A 22,197-nucleotide genomic window follows, 5' to 3' on the forward strand; every position below is an offset into this window, starting at 1 on the left:
GTGTAGACATGCCTTAGTCTACTATTTATTTAGTGTATACTCATCTGGTCTTCTCAGGAAGAATGTCTGCTAACAAGACACAATTGATCTAGAGTGATTATGTTGCACCTTCAAGCAGGTGCCAACTGGATTTGGTAAGGCCGATATATGTAATGATCCCACAATTTTTCAATATATGCTGAAGGTTTTTCAAAAAGATCTGTTTTTGAAACCAAAGAGAGTATCTAGGAATCCTCAGAGATACACACATTTGTGTGAGGGACAATCCAGTGTTATCCAAGGCCATGTAGGCCCAGACCTCATGTCAAGTGGTCAGAACCGGAGAGACTAGAAAAAGGGGTGGGGGGAGGGGCACCGAGGAAGTAGTGGAAAGTACCTAACAATCCTAGACTGAACAAAACAACTCTGTCATATCCCTTGCTGTCAATATGTAACCACATAAAATAGAAAAGCAATAACAGGAAAAGCGTAATATGGAATCAATTTACTCCTGCTCCAATCAGTTTTAGCCTTGCAATGTTTTGTAACCAGTTATTAAGTAAATGACGAATGTAACTTGCGTATTAAGATTGTGGTTTTAAGCTTTATAAGGTTGTCTGTAACTAGCTTTGGAGAGGCCGTTTCCATAACGGTTCTTCCCTGCGCGCTGGTAATCAATAAAAGGGCCTCGGGCTGATCTGATTGAAAACACAACGCGTGGATTGATTTTTTTCCACATCTTTGTATTTTTCTACAATAAATGGCTTAATATATTTCTGAACAACAGCAAGAAAGATTCCCCTTTTGGAACCCTACAAATAAGTTTTCAGTTTTCAACAAATCCTTTTCAAGTCTCTTTTAAGGCTGGAATTTTCAAAGGTGTTTAAGGGAGTTAGCAGCAAAATCCCATTAAAATTGAAATGGGAGTCAGGCACCAAACTCTCCTTGGCTTTTACAAATGCTAGGCTTATTTTTTTCTTCAAATATATCCAAAATATGTTTTTTGTCATGACAGGATAACATTATCTTAATCTCTGTTTCCAATATTCATTTTTAAATATTTCATTCCCATTTAACTTTAGTTTCTAGCAATAATTTAGAAGTCGCATTTTTGCAAAGCTCCTGCCATTTCTGAAGAGTAGTCTGAATAATGTTGTCTTTTTTTTAAAAAGTAAACCTTTTCAAAACATGCTTCCACTTCATTTATGTATCTCTACCACTTTCTCTGCTGTTACTCACACTGCCAAAATAAAACACATATGCCAGTTGTCATAAAAAACTTTACCTTTTTGCCTCTTGTGTAATTAATATCTTTTTTTGTGATATTCTTTATACTTTGGGGAAAAAACTTAAAAGGAGACTTGAGAAGTTTCAATAAACAATTTCTCAATAAACATTTTGTTTTCGAAGATTATCTCCAAAATACCAGGGGAATGTCTTTTTTAAAAAAAAATAAGCACCCCTCCTTCTCTTCTTCCCAAGAATAATGAATCTGCTGGAAGTTCTTACTTTTCTTTCTAATGGCTGGTTAGAGTCCAGACTGCCGTTGACTTCACCTTATGCCTTTAAGGGTACATGTACAGTGGGATAAAAGACCCGTGGCTGGCCTGGGTTAGCTGCCTCGGGCTCACAGATCTTGGACTACAAGGCTATAAAACTGCAGTGTAGACATTGGGGCTTGGGCTAAGACCCTCCCGCCTTGTGGAACCTCAAAGCCTGGGATCCTACCCAAGCCCGATCATCTACCCAATCATCTACACTGCAACTTTTAGCCCCTCAGCCTGAGCCCCACAAGCCTGAGTCAGCTGACCTGGGCTCTGAGACTCGATGCCAGTGGCTTTTTAATTGCAGTGTAGACTAACTCAGACAGCTATGAACAAATGGGTAACAGCTGGTAGAATCATCAGTGTTGCCAAGAGTAAGGTTCCCTTTTTCAGGAAGGATTTCATTGTCCAGATTTGTGGAGTTTTACTAAACCTTTCTATTACAGTAACTGCTTAGAGTACATTCACTGTAAAGCATAAAGAACATAAAAATCACACATCACTAATAAGTAAGGATATAATTTAGTCATGGAGGTCACGGATTCCATGATTTTAACAAATCTCTGTGGCTTCTTCAGCTTCAGCCCCCCTCCTCCTCTGATAGTGGGCTCAGGCTGTCCATTCCCCTGGCAGTCAGTCCCCGCTCTTTATTTTTGGTAAAAGTCACAGACAGATTGTGTGCTTCTGTGAACGTTTATATATTGCCTGTGACCTGTCCCTGACTTTTACTAAAAATAACCGTGACAAAAACTTAATCTTACTAATAAGAAACATTTAAGCAATATCAAAACAATCCATTGCTACTCTGTTTGAGGAACTGACAGAGCTTGGCCTTTTGGATCATCAAATCTACTGTTTGTTGTGAGCTGCATGATCATGTGGATTCCATAGGTCAGGATCCATAATAAAACTATTGACGTTACCAAGCCCATCCAGATTCCAGGAGAGAAGAAAGATGTACAGTCGCTTGCATAGGAAAACATGTTATTATGAATATTGAAGCCTTGAATCTGAGAACAAGAAAAAAATAGGTGAGCCCAAATGAATTTACACTACAAAATCTACTTTTAAGATCTATATATTCACTACAAAATCCAGGCCTGAAAAACACTGTGCCCTCAATTTCTATTGAAGAGGACTGAGCACCAACTCTTTTTCAGGAGGATTTTTCAATTTCTCTCTCCTTCCAGGAAATTTCAGATGCATGACAGTTATTTGTTTTACAAAAAGGAAGTTGTGCTTCCAAACTTCAGACACTTAGGAATATTTTAAAGGTAAAATTCCAAGGGAGGTATGAGACCAATGTAACTTATTAACTGTTTCAGATTTGCCAACCTAAATGTTCAAAAATCATGAGTCAGACTCCCATAATCATGAGGTTGGCTTAAAAATCAAGACAATTTTAAAAAATGACACATTTGGGGCTCTTTTTATTTTATTTTATTTTATTTTATTTTATTTTATTTTATTCCAGTGTTTGAGCATTAGAATGTGTTTTTAAGCTTTTTTCCACAACTCTGAAAGCTAGAAACTTACTTGAGGAGTAGGGGAAAGGGAAAAAACAAACAAATTGAGATTCTCACATATTCACATGACTCTGGGAGATGAGTCTTTAAGGAAAACACCAAATATCATGAGACTTGTGATAAAAATCACAAGAATTGGCAACACTGCATATTTTTGTGAGTCAGTTGTTTGAATCACCTTTCCCCATCATGCAAATATAAGCAAGAAAGCAGAATTCCAAAGATAGCTAATATATTTTGCCCCTTATATAATTATCTCTGTGTATGTAATTCTGAAATACAAATTTACCATAGAAACAGCAAAATGGACATACAAGCGGATATATCACTACCATTCATTGACCTGCCATGAACTACGGTGTGATTTTGTGGTAGTAACATGGTTGTTGTACTAGAAATACTTAGGTTTTCATATGAAAGAGTGATCTGGATTTCTAGCTAGTTAAGAATTTTGTCCATAGGTCTTTTGTGTCCTAATTCACCAGGGGATAGTAAGGGTGAGCATCCCCCAGAGAAGCTGTTTTGTTTTATTTTTTCCAGGGCTGTATTTATTCATTTGTAATGAATTTGTACAAATTCATAAAGTAATTGCTTAGTGAAAATAAATAAAAAAAATATTTCACAGCTCTAGGAGGCAGCTGGAGATGCAAACTTTTGCAACCCAGATTATCTGTAATGTTTGGAAATGTGCATGTGCTGTCTCTCATTCAGTTACTACAATGGCTTGCCAAAATGATGGTTAGTGCAATTCTGCATGATCTGTAAAACTAGAGCAGATGAGGAGGACTTGGCCCCTGTGGAGATACAGACATCTTTGGAGGTACCAGCATACTTGGGCCTCTTTCAAGAATTAAAGACTGTTCTCATTGTTACCATAGTAGTTAACTTGATAAATCTGACTGCTTTGCACTATATCCAATTGTATGTTTCTGACTCAAGCAGGATTATGGAAAACAAACATTTGGGTTGGGGGGCTGAGTTTGTACACAGCTTTAGTAAGTGATGCATTACCAGGGCATTTCATCTTAAGCCACTGTTTAGACATCACACTAAAGCTGGAATGGGAGCCACACAATATGGTTTGAAAGACTGATTGAAAAAAAAGCAGATGATACTCAGGGCCAGCGCTACCATTTAGGCGACCTAGGCAATGGCCTAGGGTGCCAGAATTTTTGAGGGGCGCTATTTTGCCGGGGGGGCGGCACACGGGTCCGGTGGACCTACCGCAGTCATGCCGGCAGATGGTCCGCTGCTGGAAAGGCTCTGGTGGAGCTGCCGCAGTCATTTCGGCGGACTGTGCGCTGGTCTAAAGGCTCCGGCAGACCTACCGCAGTCATGCCTGCGGCAGGTCCACCGGAGCCTTTAGACTAGCGGGCCGTCCACCGGCATCACTGCGGCAGCTCCACCGGAGCCTTTCCAGCAGTGGACCATCCACCGGCATGACTGTGGTAGGTCCACCGGACCCGCGGAGGGCGGCGAAATGGCCGTCCGCCTAGGGCGTCAGAAACCCTGGTGCCGCTCCTGATGATACTTCATGTCATTTTGGTTCTCAAAGGATTGAGCTTCTGTGAAACAATACATGCTTGTTACCATTCTTCCAGGACACTTTAGGGTACTTAACAGAGGTATCAATCAGTTTTTACTAGGGCAATTAAATTTGTTGGAGCTACAACCAGGAAGACTGAATTTTATTGTATGTGGTGGTATTATTCCTTATTCAAACAGGATTATGCCTAGCAAACCTTTAGGTGGGAGCTTTAATTATACATTCTTGAAATGCTATGTTTACTTTTAGGAAGCAACTGTAGTTTATTTCAGGTTCTTTTATTGCTATTCTGATATTTGATCATTAATATACGGGTGTTGTTGGATCCCAGCTGGCAAATAAAGATGTGACTCCCTGCAGATTTGCCACCGTGTAGAAGTTAAAAATACATAGATACATAATCCTAGTTAGTTACTTTTATATAAATCTGTCGCTAAGGATTCCAGCCCACTGTAGGTTTTAATTCTAGTGTTTCAGTTAGTATTATTGTTATAGGTTTGCCTATTTTGTATTTACTGTTTTTTATTTTTAAAATGAAATTGTATTTTGTGCAGTGCCTTGTACATTTTGAATGGTGTTTCCTAATCATTTGACCTTTAATGAAACCTTAACATAGATTTGTTATGTAGATTGTGATGGGTATCCTCAAGGGCAACATGTAAATGCTGAGGTTTGAAATAATTTAGCCTTGAAAATCCTAAAATTCCCAGCCTCGGTGTCTTGGGCATTTGCCCTGAGCAGCAAAAGGGGCTACTAACAAGTATGACAGACACTGAAGAAAAATGCAAAGCCTGAATGCAGCTTTCAGAACAACAACAAGCTTTCATTTAGTAGACTATGCAGAAAGCACTAAAGGGAAAGGAAGAAGCACTTAGTAAAAGGAACCTCAAAATACTAGAACAGTCCACCATTGATCTGTACACTGGTGCTGGTACTTCAGCCATCTGTGACGGGTACAGATTAATGACCACATTCTCTGCTGGACTCTGGTCTGCAGTCATTGCTCATCTCCCAGAGAACAGTGCTTTTAGTGGAGCTTGAGCACTCTGAACCCTAATCTTATGAAAAGAGCTATACTGGAATCGTCAGAGCTTTACTGGATATCAGAGAGAATACAGTGAGGGGGTGGAGGGGTTCTGGTTGTTCCAGACAAGTCAAACAGTTGCCCAAAGAGTTTGGGAACTAGTAGCCTAGAAACCAAGAGCTAAGAAAACTGCAAAGAGTGCGGCGCATTCACCCGCTTGGGAACTGGGTCTTCTTCATTCATACAGCCTACTGGGGAACAGCACCTAGTGACCTTTTGAACCAGGGTATCTGTCATAGGGGAAGATTTGGGGTTTGCCCAAAAGGAGAAAAAAGAGGGGCCTGGACATTGCTGTGATAATCTGTGTGGAACTCTGAGTGAAGTCATAACCCAGTGGGCGAGGCATTAACCTCATCACACACCTCTGCTGTGGCTATCAAACTGAGAGTCAAGTTTCACCACATCATAGAAGAGACTGTTGCCATTTGAAGTGGGGTTTTGTTTATGTGTATAAATATAAAGTGCATAGGTTAATACGTCTTTTCATCTGGTTGTAGGAAATAGCATAATGATTGCTTTAGTATATTTTAAAACCTTGCAACTCTTCAGTATATTTTGAAACCTGCCAACAAGATCTCTCCCATTTTTAGCCGTTTCTGAGACAGATAAAGCTGTTTTGTTTGATTTGGTGATTTGTATGTGCATCCTTTGAAACAGTTTAGGTCAAGATAAAGCTACTACCCCAGTTAGGGGTATGTTACTTATTAGGGGTCTCTCTGGTAACTGGGTGGGAGCACTCCACCTCATAGACGGATCTGACATGGGTAAGAGCAGCAACTGGGGAGGAGGCACCATGACAAGAGGGTGAGGTGATTTGGAAGCTCCCTTGCTATAGTCTCCAGTGTTCAGGCTCAGTTCCGGGGTCTAACTAACAGCTGTGATGTCCCTCAAGAGGAAGGGTAATTGGGTTGCAGCCTTAAAGCCAATCCCAGAGTGTTCTGGGGACCCGGTAGGCAAGGGGGTGCTGGTACAGCTTCGCTAGATAGACCAGGGGGAAGGAAGTCTCCTGGAATTACTAATGTCCCATCCCTTCCCACAGCTAGGGAACTACACCCAGCCTGTTCCCCCAAGTAAAGCTGAGAGCAGTGAGAAACGGGTTGCTTCTTGTCTCACCAAGATAACTTAGGTTGGGGTCGGGTCCCATTTTATAATATGTCTTCCCCTATCACCATTACCTTAATTGAGTGTATTACTGTCTATTGTTTTTTTCCCTTTCTGTAGATGACTTTATAGTGATTTGTTTTTTTCAGTTGTTCTCATGTTGTTCAGAAGCTGCCTGCTCCCTCTTTCCCCTGCTCAATAGCACCCATAATGGGCAAATAGCTTTCTTTTAATGTTTTTTTTAGAGTTGAACTAAAAGTACAAGTGTTATGAATATATGCTGTTCAACACGTACTCTAGCAAGTAATCGTTACTGGAATTGCTTCTGAAATGGCAGTGTACTCACTTGGAACTCTGAAAGGTAAACATCCCAGTTCTTTGCTTCAGTGTTGGCTGGAATCAGCTTTGCACCATAGAGACTGCTGGTTCCCACCAGCTGACAATGAAATGAATACTCAGCAGGAGCAGAGATGATGGAGACATTAAATCTAGCGACAATTTGGTTGTCATGTGCAATCTCGACAGAATCTAAAGTAAACCATTTTCGAGCAGAGCCTTTATAGAACTTCTGGGTCATTAGAAATCTACAGAGAAGAAAAACAGAATAAATAGAGTCAAACTGACAAGGAAAAAGTTATAATATTCATTGGTGTGCATGCTTAACCCACAGTAGAATCCAACAGGGACCATCACTCAAAGAAGAACAGATGGCAGACAAGATTAATCATCACTAGCTCTTTTTCCAGGAGAGTGCAGTTAGTATTTCCTCATACAGGAGGACAGGTCATTGAGTGAAGTGACTTTGTGAATCTTGTTTTACCACTTGTTACAGTTTTGTATAATAAGCAATGTTTTTGTAATTTGAGTAAGCATTTATTGACTCATTCTGCAGGGGACTGTTATAGTGCTATATTTCATAAATAAACCAGCAGAAGCTGAAAGATTGTCAGCAGAACTGCAGTATTTTGCAATAAATATTTGTATGGAATTTTTTAAAGAAAAGTATTTTTACGAAGGGTACAGACATGAAAACCACTTTGATTTATCATAGCAACTGTTTCTTGACCATTTGCATGTTCAAATACCTGAAGTTTAAACCTGGAGGCACAATTTTATCACTCTAGATATGTTTAGAACCCCCATCACTAAAATATGAGCACCTTCCAAGTATTCTAAAATAGAAAAATATTGAGATAATATGTGTAACGCCAACAGACCCCAGTCATCAGTGGGCAGGATCGTACCTAGGATCTCTGGAGCTTAGTGTGTGGGCCTCTACCACACGAACTAAAAGCCAACTGGCTGTTAGCTACGGCTGTAGAGCAGACTCATTTTGCCTCTCTCTGTAAGTGTTCTCGTTGCCATTAGATGGGACAGAACACCACACCCAGAAGGTGTGTGGGTTACGTATTGAAGTTTCCCTCCTTTGCATGTTGCATTCAGGTATTCCAGTTCTCTCATATTAAATATATTCTCTGTGTTAGCTGAGAGGGTTGCTATTGGAGATTTCACACTTTTTCTTATGTTACCATGCCCTCAGTATTTTAATTCTACCTAGTTTAAATTAATTTTGTCTAGTGCTAGCTGAAGAATTTTTTCAGTAACTTGCAATCACAGTCAGAGTCCGTGGGATTCTCCCCTGAGGGTGAGTATAAATTTGGGTATTCTAAGCTGTCTACCCACCGGGAGTATTAGATGTGGATTTTGAAAATTTTAGGTGATATTTAGGTGCTGATGAGATAGGTGCCAAACAAATCTGTAAATGCAAGTTACAAAAAAATCAAAAACAAAAAGCACATTAAAAATAAAATATGTGTAGGTAGTAATTTTTGTAGCAGATAAATAGGTAGCAAGTAAAATGGACACAACATATCAATTGTCTGACTAACAAAGATGATATGGCTGAAGTATCTATCTCAGAGCCAAAACCAGTCCTTAGTTTGAGCAGGAAACACCTTATTATAGTAGAGATTCAGGTAATGAACAGGAATTGAATCTCTTCACAACATTTTTATTATTTTTATTTGTATTACAGTAGCACCTGGGGTGCCAGTCACAGACCAGGACCCCATTGTGCTAGGTGCTGTACAAGCACAGAACTTTGTGAACTGTTGTAAGTCATTTATCTCAGTGCTGTAATCACTATAAATAGAGTGATTGTCCAATAAGATGCCCCAAAAGATGAAACAGGGCCGCAACTTTCAATAAAACACACTATCACTTTAATGCCCATCCCTTTAAACATGCCCATCCCTTTAAACATGGGCTGCAGAAAACATCAGTGAGGAATTAAGATCTTTCCTTTAGGTGGTACACAAGAAAACTGTTCATAATGGAAGACAGTGATAGTTTAATACTTGATTCAAGGATTCAATTAATATGGAGATCTAATAATCATTAAAATATGGTTCTACTGGGAAAGTAGTCAACTACTGCTTTTGTTCCTCAGATTTCAGATCAGATTTTCTCAGTGTAAATTTTTCCTAACTGCTAATCTTGAAAACTCAATCCAGGATCTGAGTGTCAAGCTGAGTACTTTTCCCCATGCATCTATCACTTTTAATAACAATCTGCTGGCCAAGTAATGCCCCCACATTAACTTCTGTGGAACCTCCTTCAGCCCTAAGTGTCTTTGAACAAGTTGGAATTTAGTAAATAAGTCTATTTATGATCGACAAGAAGGAAGAGAACAAGCTTGACACTCATATCCTAGATTGAGTTTTCAGGACTAGCAGTTAGCCTCTGTGGGGCTAAGAGGAGTAAAATTAAATAATACTTTTTCTGTCACTGAAGTGAGAAGATACGATTTTGAATATACACAGACCTTAAGAATTGTTGAGGTAGCATGTGCCATTTTACACTGTAGCTTTTCAGAGCAAAACCACACTTTGAACTGTAAATAAAATTATCAGGAGAACCATTCTCTTCAGTGGACTTCCTGTCCCTCTTTTCTTGGCTGTCTCAAGATCTTCTTATGAGACTGGAGTCTATCTCTTATGCAGTCTTGGAAGAGCAAAAAACTTCTGTCATAACATTTCTTCCCAGATCTGGACCTTAGCATCCAAAATATGGGTGTTAGCATGAAAACCTCCAAGCTTAGTTACCAGCTTGGACCTGCTAATTGCTGCCACCAGCCAGGAATTATACAGTGCCTAGCTCACTGTGGTCTCCCCAAAACCTTCCCAGGGGACCCCAAGACCCAGATTCCTTGAGTCTCACCACAAAGGGAAATAACCGACTTCCCTTCTCCCTCTTCCCCTCCAGGTGTTCCCTCCCTGGGTTCCTGGAGAGATATACAGATTCAAGCTCCGTGAATCTAAACAAAGGGATTCCACCCTCTTTACCTCCTCCCAGATTTTCCCGCCCTGAGGACCCTAGGATACTCCCTGCTTCAAGTCCTTGAAACACAAGTACCGAGAGATCTAATCTCTCTCCCCCCTCACCCAGAGGGTATGCAAAGTCAGGCTTAGTAAATCTAACACAAAGAGATTTTCCCCCTGACTTCTTCCTCCCACCAATTCCCTGGTGAGTGGCAGACTCAATTCCCTGGAGTCCCCACTAAAGAAAAACTCCAACAGGTCTTAAAAAGAAAGCTTTATATAAAAAGAAAGAAAAAGGACATAAAATGGTCTCTGTATTAAGGTGACAATATACAGGGTCAATTGCTTAAAAGAAAATGAATAAACAGCCTTATCCAAAAAGAATACACTCCAGCAACTACACACATGTAAATACAAAAAAAATATAAACCTATTGTCTTACTATCCTTGTACTTACAACTTGGAAACAGAAGATTAGAAAGCCTGGAGATTCCTGTGGTCACTGTCAGAGCCGAGAAAAGAACAGACTCAGACCCAAAACTTCCCTCTACCCAGATTTGAAAAAGTCTTGTTTCCTGATTGGTCCTCTGGTCAGGTGTTTGGTTCCCTGTATTAACCCTTTACAGGTAAAAGAACATTAACCCTTAGCTATCTGTTTAACAATGCCCAAATAAACAAGCCCCAGATAATCCCCTGTCATCTCTACTGTATAGTGAAGTTTAAAAGACCTTATGAAATTCTCTAAATTCTGTGGCGGTCACCCCTCTTTCATTTATTGTTCTACCTGAGGCTGTTCAGATAGAGGGCATCAATGTTTTATTATATTGTTGCATGTTTCTATGAGCCCTTTCCCCATTTTATTAATAGCTCTTAGAGCCCCAGTGGAGGAAAATGTAAGCTTTGTAGTTTAATACCCTTTCTAATTCCATCCTATTTTCTTTTACCTTAGATGGGGCTTGCTACTCTGTTTTCAAGCTGCCATCCAATAATTTCAATTCTCCTTTCAATTATTTACTCTATCCAATTATTTTCTTCCCCTAGATTTCATGTCCTTAGGTCATCTTCTAAAATGTATCCCAAACTAATTTCAGGTGAACTATGTCCTTATCTAAATCATAGTATTTTTAAGGCCATATTCTGTGCTCAAACATGTGCATGCAACTCCGACATCACTGGGAGTTACTCACAAGCCTTCAAGGTAGGAGTTGGCTCTAGGTTTCATAGTAATCTTTCAAGCACAGGCAGACCCAAGATTGTTCCACAGAGGAGATCTAAGGACGGTGGAACTTGGGTGGAGGACAGTGGCTCATCCATTTCTGCCAGCTTGTGGGGCTCCTCTGCAGGAACTCCTGGTGCTTGGCTCTTAATAGTATGGGATAAGCATAACTGAGAAGCCATTGTCAATACAATGCTCCCTATAACGTTCCTGATTCACTGTTTCAAACATTTAAAGTGGGGGTTTTGTGCAAGACAATGGGTGTGCAGCCAATTAATCTCCTACGAAGCTGTGCTGCTATAGAGGATAGGTCTGGATTCATGTAGCTGTACTATGTTCTACCCATGGATGCTTAAGATCTTTGGGGTTTGCATGTCACAACCCCTTCTATTCAGTGAATCAGAAAGGAAGCCCTTGGAGGGAGACATGGAAGAAATTCTGTTAAGTGAATCCTTTAGCGTATCCTGTGAGCTTTCCCCTCTTCCATAGGTTCAACAAAGTGGTTGTCTCATACAGGGCTGTGAACTTGTAGTATAAATAAAGAACAAGGAAGCCTTGTTAGTGAGTTAGTGCGTGGCAATCCAGGATGTTAATCTACAGCACACTAGCTTGCCACATTCTAACTGGCCATGTTACTGTTACTGTGCACTGCAAATTCAGGGGATCTAGTACATGGTAGTAGAGTCCACACAACCAGTTGATATGTAGCAAACTAATGCACTGTAGATCCATGTCCTGGCTTACCGTGAACTAATTTACCATGTAGACAAAGCCTGAGTTCTAATCCTAAATTGGGCACTTATTCCATCACCTTGGGGAAGTAATTTAACCTTTCTTTCTAACCTTCCCTATCAGTGAAAAGGAATGATAATAATTACCTCACACCATGTTCTGAGAAGTGCTTAGTTAATGTTAATAAAGTGTTTGAGGACAACAGGTGGTAAGTACAGTATGTATAGTTAAGTGTTCCCATACTTATTAGGAAGGGTTTACATTTGCAATTTAGGTATCTGATTAAATAGGAGCATGATCCAAGAGAATCACTGGCAGTGTGTCTGCCTCCTTTATGGCAGGCTCCAAGAACACAAAAACATATTCTAGATTGAGGAAGAAAACATGCTCCTATTCTAGGTGTTCTCCAAACAGCATTAATTTACTCTAAAATCTTTCCAGGTTGCTTTACATTTCTTCTTCTCTAGATGAATCTGGGATTCAGGGTCATATTAAAGTTATCTCCAAATAATTAATAAAAAGAACAAATTTTAGCAAACAGATGACTACACATAGGTCTGAATAATTCTCATTAAGTCCATATGCATGTATTTATGTCACATTTGATTTTATCCGCTGCCATTGAAATCTGAGATTAACTTTTCACATTCCAGAGTCTTCCAGAGTCTTCTGTTTCTATATTAGCATTCCCCTTGTTTTGGATTTACTGTTGTGAGGTCTAACAAAACTGCCTCCTCCCCGAAAAACAGTCTTTATAAACTTTAATTCTCTTCACTTAAATTAATTTTCCATCTTACCAACATAATATCTATCCAGGTACATCTTTTAAGTGCTTTAAGATTTATAGTATTTTGCAGGAATCTTTACCCCCTATATATTCTAGGAAACATGGTTATGCTGGGGGATTGAATGAAACCTTGTTGAAGTTGATGGGTTTGACTCTTGCCCTTCATTCAGGATAACTGTAAGAAACATTTAGGGGCCTATATGGATTAAAATAGCTGATACAATAGGAACCACCACCTAAAATACAGGCCATGTGCAAGGCTAGTCAGAAATTGAGCTATGTGGGTGGAAGATAAATGCAAATTCAGGGAACTGGGTATTGTTTTGAGTGGAGAGGTGTGCGTGTGAGAGAGCTACGGAGAGGGTGTCTGCACTTGTACATGCAAGAAGCTGCCAAAGAGTAGGCAGACACAAGTGGCAGAAACAACATAGAAGCACACAGAAAAGGGTAGCACCACAAACAGCCAAAGAAGTGTTTGTAGCATGATCCCGAGAAAAAAACCAGAAAGGTTTTGGGCAAAGTGCTGGCTTGAAAGTGGTTTGGAACTGAGAGCAAAGAAACTGTTTCCTGTTGTTTGCTTTTCATTGTGTTCAGGGAAACAGCCCTTCGTACATTCCTTGTAAATAAACAGGATTGAATCAAAGAAAAACCTGATTCCATCATTAATTTCTCCTCCTAATAGAAACAACCTGCAAGGCCTCATATGCTGGGTAATCACTTGGGTCAAAAAGGAGAACAACTTTAACTCCAATAATCTCTCCTGTGCTATATTCCCCCTGACAAACATCTGGCTTTCTTAACAAAACATGTCATATTATTACTATCAACTATCACCTCTACATGCACACTTGTCTCTATATCCCTGAAATTTCCCCCTCCTTTTAAACTCACATCTCTGACTGCTTCTATGACACATCTCCTTCTGGATGTGTCTCTGTCAACCTGAATTAAACATGTCAAAAATGGAACTTAACTTACCTTCCAAAATGTCTCCACTTTTCCCCTTCTCTGTACCCCTTGGCAAAACCCTAATTTACCCAGGCTTAGAATTTGCTGCCATTTTCTTCTCTATTTCCACTTCCAAAAAACCTTGCTCAACTCTGATAATCTCCTGCCTTAACTCCAGCAAGTTTCTTCTCTTTGACTTCCCTAACCTCTTCCTAGTCTTCCTCTGTCCATCTTCAACCCATCCAAAACACAACTGCAAAAATTACCTGTCTTGTCTGCTGCTCCAGAAACTTTCGATCTTTTCAAATTTACATTCAATTTAAGCACCTTGTCTGTAAGTCACTGTACAATCTCGCTCCTGCATACTCCTCTGCTCTCATCTCTCTTTGCATCCCCAAGCTATAGAACTCTGTGGGAATTAGAGAATCATAGAAATTTGGGTTCGAAGGACCCTCAAGAGGTCATCTAGTTCATCCCCCCCATTCTGAGGCAGGACCACGTATACCTAGACCATCCTTGACAGGTGTTTGTCTAACCTAGTCTTAACCTCCCATAATGGGGATTCCACAACATCCCTAACTATCCTTATAGTTATGAAAAATGTTCTAATATCTAACCTAAAATCTTCCTTGCATCAGATTAAGTTGATTATTTCTTGTCCTACCTGCTGTTGCCATGGAGAATGACTGCTCACTATCCTCTTTGTAAAAGCTGTAACATATTTGAAGACTTATTGGATCCTCTCTTGGTCTTCTCCTCTAAAGACTAAACTCACCCAGTTTTTCTCATGGGTCACATTATCTAAACCTTTTATCACAATGGTGTCCAAACTTTTTCTCTGGCACTTCCCTTTACCAGTAATGGAATGTGTCCATGTCCCTCCCCTGGGGCTGGGAGCCTAGTTGCGGCTGGGCCGGGGGGTGCAGGCAGGAGTTCTGGATGGGAGCAGAAGCCAGTGGCTGGAAGCAGGGGTAGGGGCCGGGGCTGGGAGCCGGAGCCGGAGCAGAGCTCCCTCCCTGTCCTAGGGCTGCCAGGTGTCTGTTTTTCATCTGGAAAGGGGACTTGGATGGCTCCAGTCAGCACCGCTGACTGGGCCATTAGAAGTCCTGTTGCTGCAGGGCTGGCAGGCTCCCTACATGGCTCCCTGGAAGCAGCCGGCATGTCCAGGTCCTAGATGGAGAGGCAGCTAAGAGGGCTCTGCGCGCTGCCCTCGCCCTGAGCACCGGCTTTCTGTTTTCCGTGATTTATGAAATAATGACCCATTGAAAGACCTTTTTAACTCATTAGAAAGGCTTGTTCAAACAGGTGTTCTTACAGATAACTGGGTTAGAAATCCCTCTAAGTTTATCAGTCAGGTAAACTAAGGTACCAAAGAAGAAATTTCATAAGTAATTAGGTAAAATGAGATATCAAAAACAAAACAAACAAACAAAGCCAACCAACTACATAGCAAAATCAATTGTGGGAAAGTAACTTTTCCCTCCCCACAAAGGAACTTCTTTGTCTCACATCCTATAAAAGGTAAGAGGTTTTAGGACTTAGACTGGGAATACGCAAACTGCCAACATTCCACTTCTTACTGAAGAAGAGACTGGGGTGCCATCTTTTCATCATTCATAAAAGGTGGTAAAATACACTTTCTTTCTGTATTCTGTATAGCGCTGTATTAATCTTTGACTAATAATCTGGTTAAATAATGCCAACTGAGCCAGTTATTTGAAATCATGAATAATTATTAAATGCAAATATGCAACAGCAGTCACCCACTCACAGAAGATGTTCAGCACCTTGCAGCACTGGCCATTACTGACTTCTTTTGTTTCATTTTGCAAAACACTGAATACACTGATAGTACTCACTGAATAATAAGACTGCAATCACGGCAATGGATATGGAACTACTGTTTAGATATTAGACTTACTTACACATCACTATCCCTACTATATTTATTCTGGCTTGTGGAATAGTCCTACAATGGATATGATTAAGTAGATGATTCATAAACCCAAGATCAGCAGGGGAAATGGGTACACTTTTGACATTGCTAGCAGTAGGATAGCTCATGTGCCAATGTCCTATGAACATAATTGTTTTGCTACAATTTTTTTTAATTAAGAGAAGACCTTATCTGTGGACATCTAAAAGGTTTACAGATCTTTAAAGTTACGTGTGCATCCTACACTATATGTAAGGGTCTAGCCTATTGATTGATGAATCTTCCATGCATTGTAAAAAGAGCCAGCATAGAGAAACACAAATTGGTTAACTTATAACATTTTTGAAAGATATCTACATAACTCTACAACCCATTGTAGACTTATTCCAGAACAGAAATAGTGAATAAAAAATTTGCACTTGACGATCCTCTTCTGTTTATGTCCTAATTTACAGATACTCCTCAAGTAGAAAGGTTTTATGAAGAAACTATAAAGATACCTTATTTTTAGGTTGTTGATTCCATCCACTAACCCAGTATAGTTCAATGACAACCTATGAATAAAAAAGTATTTTAAATGTTACAGTGTGTCAGTTTAAATTAGGGCATTGCAACTTAAAATCAAACTCAATTTTCTAAATCAATAGACAACTACAAAGAAATTGCACAGCAAAAAGATACAGTAAACTGGACAAATATGACAAACATTTCAAGCAGAAATGCTTCGTCTCCTTCCAGCAGGTGTTTTAAAAGAATGGAAAATAGAGAATGCAATGACAAGAGACCTTGTTCCATGAACATACTCACAGCCGGATTAATATCATGTTTTGCCACGGCTTCACTGTTGGGGAATCTTACAATGAAATTGTTGTCTCACTAATGCTAGTGGAGGTTTCAGTGGTTGTAGACGAGAGACAAGATGCTAACAAAAGCTGAGATACAGCAGCTCAGAGACACTGAGGAAAGTAAAGATAACTATTCTAGCCAAACCTCATTTTAACTGTACTCTCATAAGCAAACAAGGAAAAACAATAAAAGGAAAACAGTCATAAAAAACAGAAACCAAGATTAAATGTTTCGTGTGGTGTTGCCTCTGTCATTTTCCTACAAGAAAATGAAACTTGAGGTATTTTATCCAAGGTGGTTTATTAAATTAATATTAGCCTGTTAAAATTGTACTACTTCTGATTAGCTGTTAGAATCACATGCATTTTGTGGTATGGATTTTTGTCTGACTCACGTTGCATTGGCGTCTGAACAAACAGATGAACTGAAGTCCACCTTACGGGACACAAATGTTAAATTTGTCAAATCCGCATGAACTGTTTTGTTGGCTGTGAGGCTGAAATTACTGGCATAAAAAAGGATGCATGTGCTGGTTCCATTGGTCACATTCAGTGGATAGTATGCATCTGTCACTTGGGCTTCAGTGGCCATGAGTCGCCGTCTTGATTCCAACACTACATTGGGTCTTCTGGGAATCTGGGATAACAGCACATTAACAATTAAATTACTAAACAAAAAGAAAATTGGGACTGGTACACAAAACTTTTCAGCTCTATATTGTCAGTTTGAATCCAGCTCAGGATTGCAATCACCAACAGTTATTAATATCTTACGGCTGTTCACCAAACTTATTTCATATAGACCACTGGTCTTAGTCCAGTTTCCAATGGGCAGGTATCCTCATCACAAAACCAGTCCCATTAACACTAGCTGGGCAACCTTGTTACAATCTTAGCAAAGAAGACTACATGGATATGGAGTCTATCCTGTCTTTTCATCTCTCCGGTGGCTTTTCCAGGTCAGTGCTGAGTTTCCAGCTCAGTGGCTGGGCATTGTGGGGAAGTTTGTGCTGTCACTGTCCATTGCTATCCTGATGTGGGTAAAGAGAGGACTCCATTCTCAGGCACTGCTGATTGAGAACATTTCATGAATCCTAGTTCACACTACTGAAATCCCAACATACTGAAAAAAGAAGAATGGCTACATTCTATGGTCTCCACCAGCCTTGGAATAGTAGTGTCCTTAGTGCTATTACCTGAGAGAATTAATTGATTTTTTTAAAATGTTGATATAAGTTCATTTTTTTCTCTTATTGAATGGCAAACAAATTTCAGTTAGCCAGGCTGAAGAGTTGGGTTTTTCTGTTTTGTTTTTTGGCATGTCATTAGTTTAAAAATTGCTTAAATTTTATATTTTTTATTTTAAAAACAGGCTACTAAATCATTGGGGATTAGGCTCCTATGATGGTTTTTGGAAAAACAATTTTTAAAATGGCCAGGGGGGCAAGAGGTTGAGGTTTGAAAGTATATAGTTTACTGCACATGCACAGCACTAGCTCCTTAGCAGGAGGCTTCCCAGAATTCCATTTGAGAGATAATATATTCTAATAAGTGTGCAATAGACATCCTGGGTGAAATCCTGGCAAAGCTTCCATTGATTTCAATGGGGCAATGATTTCATTGCTTGTTTTTAGGCACTCAGACAATATTCTATATCAGCGATTCTCAAACTGTGGGTGGAAACTCCAAAGTGGGTTGCGGCCCCATTTTGATGTGGTCGCCAAGGCTGGCTTAGACTTGCTGGGACCCAGAGTCAAAGCCCAAGATCTTCAGCCCTAGGCAGCAGGACTAAGGTTACAGGCCCCCTGCCTGGGGTTGAAGCCCTTGGGCTTTGGCTTTGCCCCCCAGCCTGAGGCAGTGGGGCTTTGGCTTTGCCCCTCCCCAGACCATCAGGGCTTAGGTGGGTTTGGGCTTCTCTCTCCCCTCCTGGGGCCCTGTAGTAATTTCTGTTGTCAGAAGGGGGTTGTGCCACAGTGCAATGAAGTTTGAGAACCTCTGCTCTGCATGATCCAACTGTGGCTGCAAGCTGTGTTAAATCTCCCTTGTCTTATTAATGCAAAATTCTTATACAGCCTCTGCACTTCTAACAGGTGGTGTCTATGCTAGTGCCACATATGAAAGTATGAAGCAAAAAATTAGGGGTGTGGCAGAGACTACTGAATCTCTATTTATGTGGATCCATTAGTTGAGAACCCTTCCAAAAGGAGTGTCAAAGGACGATGGCCATTACTACAGCATATTGGTTGGAATAGAGGTTTCATTATAGCCTTACAACCTGTCTGTAGACTGTAGCCTCAGAGAACTCTGTCTCCCTAAGTTCCTGCTTAGTTCCCTGCAAATAAATTAATACACCCCAAACTGGGAAAAAAGAGTTAAGGAGCAGTCCTGGGCACAGGTGACTTCACCCCACCAGCCCTGTTGCTCCAGCTGGAGGAGGAGCTTAAAAGAGAGCCAGGCCATCTGAAAAAGGGGCAGACAGGAGAGACCTATCTTGGGAATCCCTCAGTAATGGTACAACAGGAGTCCTGGCTGCAAGGGAGAGGGCCTACTGGAGTGACTAGCCTTTCCCTAGGACTAGGGAACCCTTCACTCCAATTTCTGATGGATTATTTATGGGGCTTTGATCACACCTTGGACAGGGAAAGTACATGGTAGGAAGTGGCCCAGGGAGGCACTCCAGAGTGTTTGCTGTCACTGCCTTTTGTAAGCTCCAGGGTCAGAGCCCTGTGGCAGGTCTGAGCTCCTCTACCACCTTTCATGAAGTGGGCACAAACCCCTTCAGAAATAAGGGGGGATAGAGACACTGTAAGCTTTGAGTCAAGGGTGCAACACCCACAGTGAACAGAGGTGGGCTAAAGACACTTTCTTTTTGGACTACATATATTTTGTTGGACTTTGTTACTCTGAAAAGGGAAAATCAACTGGCGACCTGAGCAGAGGGCTGAGTCGCTACCTGAAGGGGGGACTGCTAGAGCTGGGATCCAGTGACCTAATCACCAGGAAGCAGTGGTAAGCCCAGCCCCATCACAATTGGCTTTGTGCAGGGAGAGGATTATTTTACCCAGTTCACACAAGCATAATGGGCTAAATTAAAAAGCTTTGACTAATATTAATCTAAATCATGCCCTCAATGTTATCTGTTCCCCCCCTCTCCATCTTAATACATAGTATTGTAACTCGGATCCTTTTTGATCAGAGCAGCTAGTTTAGGACCATGGGGATGTTGCAGTTCGAAGAAGAAATTGCAGGAGCCTGGTATTCTTTGATATATTGTTTAGTCTTTGTTTATTTACAAGGAATGTACAAACTTTCACCCCTCTGAATGCAGGAGGAACCAAGAACAAAAAGAGCAGTTTCTAAGTTTGCAGCCCAAGGCCTTGTTAGCTAACAGATCCAAAAGCTCACTGTCTAGCTTTTTCCAGCATCACATTGTGCTTACTTGTTAGTTCTTGGTGTTCTTGCTTTTTGCCTCTGCCTCCCTCTCTGTTTCTGTGTTTTCTGCCCTCTCTCTCACTCAGACACACATACCTGGTCATATGCTCAGTGGAACTTCCCACCTTGCCTGCATGGCGATAGCTTCTAAACAGACACTGTTAGATCTTATTTTAGGTGCAGCCCCTTAAGTGTTTCTTGAAACTATCTTAAGTGAAGGGTGCATTAACACATCGGTTTGAATGAGGTTTTTTATCTCATCCCATAACATTTCTCCCAGCTCATAATAATATATTAACCCACATATTTTAAATAAAGAAATATGTCTCCCCTAAAGAAAAGACTATTACAGAAGAAAATATTCAGTTTTAATATAAAACTTTGAATCTGTCCCTAGGCCCCTCCCCCCAAAATGTAATTATTTTTTTTTGTATTGAGAAAAAGATCTGAAGACTAAATTGGATTTTGTCTAACAATTGACTGTACATTATGGGAGGATGGGCCCAGCATATCACCTAAAGAGGGGTTTTTAAACCACTTGCTAATAACTGAAAACAAGACTATAGGAGACAATGACTAAGCTATGGGGATTAGTTGAGTATGTCTGGAAAAAATATAAGGGATACATTCTCAGCAGACTAAAGCTTTATTTCCACTGCTGTACTGCCAATACTTTAACCAGGGGGTCTCAGAGAGACTCTTCCCTTTATCCTCTGAAAAAGCCCATATATCAAAGGTACATTTGCCTGCAGAATCTATCAGTTTGTTTCCCTATCTCATGCCCAAGAAAGGAGGCAACACCATTTGGCAAACAAACGTCTTTTAAATGCACTTTGCTGGAACGCTTACACTTTGTTGCTGAAAATAGAGACAATATATTGATAATATAGCACAGCATTCAAGTGTTTGTGCTATTTAAAGGAAGGCAGAACAAATAACTTTTAGGGAAACCTGGAGGTGCCCTGTCTCGGGAAAGACTCAAAAATACCTACTCGTGTAATATTTTTATGAGTCCCAGGGATAAGTCATCTGTGGCAGGAATGATTTAGCAGGACCAAAAGAAAGAATTAATTCCTTCAGAGGCAGGAAAATCAACCCAACCTTTCCTTCAAGTTGGTTCTGGAATTTTAAACAAAGGGTCCCTCCAGAAAATCACTACCTACTTCTATTTCAAACATGCATTTATTGTTCTTTTGTTTTTTAATTTTAGGATCTATACCCTGCTGCAACAAACATGAGTTTCTCTGGTTAGAATAATCCTACCCAAATCTATACATTTAATGATAACTACAAACAACAAAATCCCTACTTGGAAAATTAGATAAGATTATATTGTATTATCTTAAATGAAATTTAGTCTCCATGTTCTAAATCTTTAAAGGATATTATTATTTTTTTTACCCTTTATCTTTCTGTTGGGCTTATCAATAACAATTCTGATCTCACATGCACAGTGAACAATCACTGTAGCTGACTAAACAAGGCACATAATGAAAGGGATGCACTTTGCATTGTCTTAGATCAAAATTGGGCTGACGTGGTAGAACTGAGTGTGGACTGAAAGTAAGAAAGGACCCAATTCTTTCCTTTGATCTGCATTATTTGACTCCTAATTCAGAATAATCTATGGTCTTTTTAAAGGAAGAAAGAGCCTCCATGGAAATCCTTTGACCCACTGACATTCCTCTCTCCTTCAGAATGGAGCAGATCCTCAGATCCATATAACTAGTATTTTTATGATGGCTCTCCCAAAACAGTGTGGTTCATAGAGCTAGGGCAATGGGGTCCTGGTCTATGATTAGGGTTCCTATGCATGGTAGTGCTACAAATAAATAATCAAAACAAAGATTTGGGGCCAAAATGATTATATTAAGCTTATGGTACATGTGCAAGAGAATACAACAGAATGGAAACTGCTTATAATAAATGTAAAGAGAAGTACAAAATTAGTGGGGAAATAGTTATATAAGAAGATTCTAGGATTGTCACTGTGTGTGTCATTTTTTAAAGCCCATAATATCTGAGTCAGTGAGGAGCAATGGAAACAGCTGGTGAAGGGCTCTTTTGGTTCAGAATATGAGCAGGTTGAACCATCACCAGGATTCACAGTTTGTTACCAGACAGTTTTTAAATTCTCAGCCATTTGACTTTACAAATTACACCTGTGCAGTTTACAGCTGCAGTAAATTATATCTAATACC

The 22,197-nt window shown here is 40.1% G+C and overlaps 1 protein-coding gene across 3 annotated transcripts in view; it reads right to left on the reverse strand.

The window, feature by feature from the left end:
* Positions 1-701: 701 nt before the first annotated feature.
* Positions 702-22,197, reverse strand: part of LOC115644565 (V-type proton ATPase subunit S1-like) — a 93,244-nt gene continuing 71,748 nt past the window's right edge. For all 3 annotated transcript variants that reach the window (XM_030549141.1, XM_030549139.1, XM_030549140.1), the window contains 4 exons: positions 16,960-17,201; positions 16,220-16,273; positions 7,127-7,364; positions 702-2,533 (listed from right to left, as the gene is read on the reverse strand). In XM_030549141.1, the coding sequence (XP_030405001.1) occupies positions 2,324-2,533; positions 7,127-7,364; positions 16,220-16,273; positions 16,960-17,201 (744 nt within the window). In that variant the 3' untranslated portion in view covers positions 702-2,323. The remainder of the gene's footprint in view (positions 2,534-7,126; positions 7,365-16,219; positions 16,274-16,959; positions 17,202-22,197) is intronic.

This window comes from Gopherus evgoodei, chromosome 1 (genome assembly GCF_007399415.2).
Source record: "Gopherus evgoodei ecotype Sinaloan lineage chromosome 1, rGopEvg1_v1.p, whole genome shotgun sequence".
Lineage (NCBI taxonomy): Eukaryota > Metazoa > Chordata > Testudines > Testudinidae > Gopherus > Gopherus evgoodei.